The sequence below is a fragment of the Carassius gibelio genome, chromosome A17 (assembly GCF_023724105.1).
Source record: "Carassius gibelio isolate Cgi1373 ecotype wild population from Czech Republic chromosome A17, carGib1.2-hapl.c, whole genome shotgun sequence".
In the NCBI taxonomy this organism is placed as follows: domain Eukaryota; kingdom Metazoa; phylum Chordata; class Actinopteri; order Cypriniformes; family Cyprinidae; genus Carassius; species Carassius gibelio.
In genome coordinates this window covers 18,018,834-18,024,984 of record NC_068387.1, presented here as the reverse complement: position 1 = coordinate 18,024,984, position 6,151 = coordinate 18,018,834, and the positions used below count along the sequence as shown (strand labels likewise).

The 6,151-nt window shown below is 34.8% G+C and overlaps 1 protein-coding gene and 1 long non-coding RNA gene across 4 annotated transcripts; both read left to right on the top strand.

Annotated features, from left to right (window-relative positions):
* The first annotated feature begins 1,191 nt into the window (after window positions 1-1,191).
* Window positions 1,192-1,834, top strand: LOC127933460 (mitoregulin). 3 transcript variants are annotated; one of them, XM_052530481.1, is made up of 2 exons: window positions 1,192-1,484; window positions 1,566-1,834. In XM_052530481.1, exon 1 carries the CDS (start codon window positions 1,294-1,296, stop codon window positions 1,462-1,464), a length of 171 nt encoding a protein of 56 aa, XP_052386441.1. In that variant the 5' UTR covers window positions 1,192-1,293; the 3' UTR covers window positions 1,465-1,484; window positions 1,566-1,834. The 3 variants fall into 3 exon arrangements, with proteins under 3 accessions (XP_052386441.1, XP_052386440.1, XP_052386439.1); XM_052530480.1 differs by having other exon boundaries at window positions 1,196-1,484; window positions 1,633-1,834; XM_052530479.1 differs by having other exon boundaries at window positions 1,198-1,484; window positions 1,582-1,834.
* Window positions 1,835-3,021: 1,187 nt separating this feature from the next.
* Window positions 3,022-5,556, top strand: LOC127933521 (uncharacterized). The gene is made up of 3 exons (XR_008147530.1): window positions 3,022-3,318; window positions 3,473-3,562; window positions 5,360-5,556. It is a non-coding gene; the product is annotated as an uncharacterized LOC127933521 (long non-coding RNA).
* The last annotated feature ends 595 nt before the right edge of the window (window positions 5,557-6,151 follow it).

Genomic DNA, 6,151 nt, shown 5'->3' with positions numbered 1-6,151 from the left:
AACTATGCTGGTTACTTGTGGTCTTTATCTAGTCCAATCTTATCTAGCAAGCTGACTGAGATCAAGCTGGTTAGGGCTGTCAGGATATCTTGGATCAGCAACAACCTCTATTCCCCAAAACCCACCTGAAGCTGTTTTATTTTTATTTTTTTAATAAACTTTTGCTGATTTTAGAAACTTTTGCACTTTATGTTCATTTCTAATTATTAATGCATCCGTATTGTTTCAATAGATTTTGGGGTGGTCGCCTTAAAAAATCACACAAATGATAACAGAATTTAATTTTTAGAAGTCCCCCATCACAAAAACTGTCTCACTTTTGCAGTTCACCTCTACTAGCCATGTCTCTTATCTCTTTTCCTCAGAGAGAGCAAAGGCTCAGACGTTACACAACAAATACAACTTTTACGCTTCTCCAGTACTTTAAATTAATAAATATTTTGTTGTAGTTTTAAAAATCATAAGTCAAATAGCTTTTAAAGCAATGGATTTCCTGTTGAACATTCAGTGGTGTGTTATAAGGTTTGTGGTTTCGTTCTACGACTTAAAAGGCGCACAGTTATACCTGAAACGTGACTTTTGTAGTGTTTTCTAAAGAAGGCCTACCAAACACATAAATTTAGATCTGTGTGGTAGATGCTGTCTTTTCTTTCTTTCTTTTTTATCCTTTTTTTATTGCACAAAAACTTGTACAAATATACAAAAACAAGGAAGCGAGACATAAATACACTCCAACAAGAAGCAATCATAAAATAAAAAAACGACATTATAGATTTGCATATCAAATTAGTATTATTGATACATAAAAGTGCAAAAATAAACGTACATTCTTTTGGAAAAGGTGTCATAATACATCAGAAAATAACCACTTTTTTTGTTATTTGTAAGTCTAAGAGATGAAACAAGAGAGTCCAATTCCAAAAGAAAAAAGGGGAAAGACAAAGGAGACTTAAGCCATTTCTGTTTATGAATGAAGAATTTTGCATTCACTATAAGAAAATTAACAACATATTCAACAGATAATAGCTTTGGATTTTCATAATAAAACATAACATCTTTGAGGACAAAGGTATGGGACACATTTGTAAGGTTAGAAACATAGGCGCCCGGCTTAAGTCAACCCATAATTTGTTGGTAAAGTGCGGTAGATGCAGTCGATATTTAATTGCCTACAAATTGACGTCACTGCAGTGCAGCCGGTTACGCCCAAGTCACGTGACACAGATTCCATTCGCACGCGTGTTTCCTCGAGCAGCGTCCGTCAACTCGAGCTCTGTCCGTACGGAGGTGAACATGGCCGAGGTGTCGGAGAGGACGTTACAGGTCGCTTTAGTCGTTTCGTTTGCGGCTGGTTTCATCGCCGGTTGGCAGGCAAACAGAATGCGAAGAAGGTTCTTGGACTGGCGGAAAAAGAGGTTACAAGACAAGCTCGCAGAAACACAGAAGAAGCTAGACCTGTCATGACATATTACGAAGTCGACCTGGTGAGACGTGCTTTTCATAATGTCATAACTGTTCTTATGGCTTTAAATTACTTTCGTGTGACTCTATAACCGGTTTACCAGCTCTTTTACTTTCTAGTGCCTCAGTCATCGGTCAATACTAACGTAGTATTCCTGACTTCACAAACAGAACGAGGAGTCTATCAGCCCCTCTCCAGCTCTCAGCAGGATCGGGCTTTCAACCTTGGATCAAAGACACAATCTTCAGGCTGGAGTAATGCAATACAACTTCCCCAAAGACTGTACACACAGCAGAATGTTGAATTCTATAAAAATCCGTCTGTGCTTTTCCTTTTCTCTGTCATTTATAATAAATTGAAATATTTTATTAACTGTGGACTCATTAATATTACCGTTATCTGCACGTTATTGTGACATTGAGCTCAAGTTTGATCCAACAAAAAGCTGAAAAGTGAACAACAGTGTTCATGAAATCATTGACGGACAGAACCTCAAATCAGGGAATGTGTTTCTGAGACATCTTAGTATACTTATATTTTGCTTAAAAATCTCCATGACTTTTCCACAAGCTTGTAAGATTTTATTACAGAACTTTTTCAGAACTGAAATTTACAGATTTGTGGGTCCCGAGAAACTTTGAATATGTAATTTGTTGCTAAATATGTTAGAATTCCTGCTTTAGACATATGCTTTATTTACTTAGAAGCACCTTTTTTCAAGAAAACTGTTTTACCACGTGTACACAGTCACAGCCCGAAACAGAAATGCATTGGGTTCAGTCAAAACAAAACTACATTGCAGGATGACTTCAAATAGGCTACATTTACACATTTTTCAACAAAAATATTTAATGGTTTCAATAAACAAGATTTAGTTATAAAAAAAAAGTCTTTGCAACCTTCTCTGGAGTGTCTGTCAGGGCACCTCCGATCAAGTCTGTTTTACTAAATCTGAGCACGACTGGGACATTTAATCAAATCGCACATTCAGAATAACGAGTATGATCAAATTTTCTGGTGAGTTGTGTTGAGGACGAATAGAAGATGACCTCTCAAAAGAATGATTGACTAAATTAAATGTTGTTCTTTTGCTATAGTGCGTACTGGATTTGATAATAAATCTACTTTTATCTTTCCTGAAGATGGATAATATGGTGCTGTTGCTAAACCAGACGCATCAGAAGTCTTCTCTGCCTCTCCAAGGTCTCTGTCCTGTCTGACGCATCTGGTTTAGCAGCCTGCTGCACCACACAATCCAGATAAAAGTAGTTAGAGTAGGCAGAGATTTATAAATTTTTACTTTTATACATATTAAATAATTAATATTTAAATTATATATATATATATATATATATATATATATATATATATATATATATAATTTATTTAAAAAAAAAAATTTTCTTTTTTTTTTTTTACAATAAAAAAAACAATTTTGGCCACATATGATGGCCAGACCTACAATTCATCTCAGTCAGAACAGGGGAATAAAGAGGAAAATAGTGATGAAGAAGATGAGAGCTCTGAGGATGAAGGTGCTGAAGAAGTACAGGATGATGATGATGTTGCAAATATTGGTCCAACTGCCAGAGGACAGGGTTCTGTCTCTTACGTTGCACTAAATGCATTTACGGGAGAGGAGAAAGGGGAACTCAGCATCCAGAGTGTAACATTTTATTTTAGTTATACAATCCTTGAATTCAGGTTATTTTCTTGCTTCTAGCAATTTGTCTTTGTTTTTGCCTTGTTTCAGAATGGAGAGGTTTTAAAAGTTCTCTCTAAAAAATAAGGATGGATGGTGGCTGGCTCAAAACTCAAAATGCCAGAAGGGCCTGGTTCCCAAAACCTTCTTGGAGGTGAGTGTAATATCACAGACACTCAGTGAGTGTGTTTACATGCACAAAGTAAATATATGATAACATGAAAGTCATTTACACACATAAAACTGTGTTTAGATCATAAACTTGGATGAATTACATCTGTAAATATATTTTAACCGTGCGTTTTCAGATGGTTTCTCTGTATGGTAGTGAGAGAGAGAGAGAGAGAGAGAGAGAATGAGGAGTGAAGAAGAAGAGTACAGTCTGACATAAAGTCCAGGTGATATTTCCTCTCTCTCCACTAAATGGCAGCATTGTGTTCATATTTTGTTGTTTTGTGCATGTCTGTGCTTTTATATTAATTAAAGAGCAGTGAATATAGCTCACAATTTCAGTCATTTCTAAAACTGAATAAATAAAATTAATAGTTAATAGGCAGCCTATATTAAAGAATAAAAAAATTTTTTTTTAACGTTTTACATTTTTCAGCAGCCACTACTCCAGCCTTCAGTGTTTCATGATCCTTCAGAAATCATTCTAATATGGAAATCGTGATCCTTTTATTTAGCAAGGACGTAATGAATTGTTCAAAAGTAAAAGTAAAGACGTGTAATGTTAAAAAGATTTCTATTTCAGATAAATTGTGTTCTTTTGAACTTTCTACTCATCAAATACTCTTGACAAAATAAATAACAGTTTCAATAAAATTATTAAGCCACAAAATGTTTTCAACACTGATAATAATAGAAACTATTATTAATAATTGAGCACCAATAATAATAGAGCAGCAATTCAGCATATAAGAACAATTTCTGAAAAATCATGTTAAAATTTAACATTGCTGTCACAGAAATAAATCACATTTTAAAAGTTATTGAAATAGAAAATGGTTATTTTAAGCTGTAATAATATTTCACAATGTCCCAGTTATCAAATAAATCTAGCCTTGGTTAGCACAAGAGACATCTTTCAAAAATAGTTAAAAAATCTTAATTAATCCAAACTTTTGACCTATAATATAGATAGAAAAAAAGAATATGTATGTGTGTATTTGTCAAGGTTCACGGACGCCTATGTTTAACCCTGACCCTGTGGAGTTGTTGAATGATCCCATCCTCTGGGGTCGGGTTACAGGTGCTCAGCAGACACGTTCAGCTCTGTGCATTTAAGGATACACACACACAAAAACACTGCTGCACCTACAACCGGAATGACAGCCTCTTTATGATCTTAAAGGAGTGAGATTGGCGTACAGTAATCAGGGTGGAACCAACCTAAAACAAAGGACAAAACATCATGAGATTAACTGCTGCGGTGCTTGAAATAATAAGGTTACAATCCAAAAGCATGAGTGTAAAATAATACAGCATATTTGAGTCTTAGAGTTTAATCATTACTTGTTATCTGTACATCTTTCACAACTCTGGATTTGTTTTTTGTTTTTAGCGCACTGTGGATGTGAATTTTGTTTGATTACTTATTTTCAGTAATTTAAAATGTTTAGGGGAGAACCAAGAAATGTTTCAGTGCATGTTTATTGATGGCAAGTGGAGTATCATTGTGTAACGTTCAGCATTCATTGTGCACAGTTATTTTTTTCTTTGATGTTTCTGAATGAGCCAGTTAAGTCATTGTAAATGACTTAAAATGCACATTCAAAACCCTTTGCCTTCTCAGTGTTTATTGTAAACTGGTGTCGTGTGTCGTCTTACTCATTGTTCCACCTGTTAAATTTACTTTAATATTTTCCTTGTAAGGTTTTAAGTAGCATTCACACAGTCAAAGCTAATAACTCCAATAACCAATAACTCCAAGATCCCAAAGACCTGGAGATTTTCTCCACTGGTAAGACTAAGCCTCACTTAAACACATGCAAATGCATAAACAAAATCGAAGGCCACTTAAAAAATGTTCACGGTGTGTGTGTGTTCACTTTGGATGGGTTAAATGTAGAGCATGAACTTCGATGGGTTATGGGTCACCATACTTGGCTGTATGTAGTGTCACTTTCACTTTCATATACTTTTATGTAATCTAACAGTTCACATTTTTAATGTATTAAAAATGTGTATTTCAGATGACTGGGATGCTGCCCTGTCTTCTAGATAAAGACTGTTTCCTGCATTGTGATTCTGAAACTCCTGATCTTGGAATTCTGTTTGAATTTGGTGTGACCTACATAAGAGATGTGAGAAACTATTCCTTGCAAAAAATATTTCTTATCGTTTAAACAATCATATGGCAGTACCAAGCAACTCTGATCAAAGAGGACACAAGGCCTTCATCTAACCTCAGAAAGACAAAAGATCCTTTATCTACTACCCTCTCACATATTTACATAAGCACACACAATTATCTCTATTAAAGGAATAATTAATCAAAAGTCTGCATAACATACTTAGGGTGTGCTTGTTATAGATGGGTGTATATTATTAAAAATACTACTCTTGAACTTGATTAAACAGAAATCATGGACCGAATCAGAGAGTAACCTGAGAAGATCTGAAAAGGTACTGTGTGTGTGTACATCACATGATTGCTACAGTATTAATTTAAATGGTCCTATTATGCTTTATAGCTTTTTTTTACTGTGCCTTTTTTACTTTATAACTTTTATTTAATCTGTAATGTTGCTATCTGAGCATAAAAAAGATCTGCAAAGTAACAAAGTTCAAAGTGCACTTCAAAAGAAAATATTTTATTTAACAGAAATCCCTTTTTTAAAAACTACAACGAACAACTCGTTTGGACTACAACACCTATTTTCCAGGATTTGTGATATCACAAATATCGAAGAAATGGGACGAGACCTGGCTGAGCTGCACTAGAAAAGTCAACGAGTGTTATCACTATGTTGGAGACATGCTAG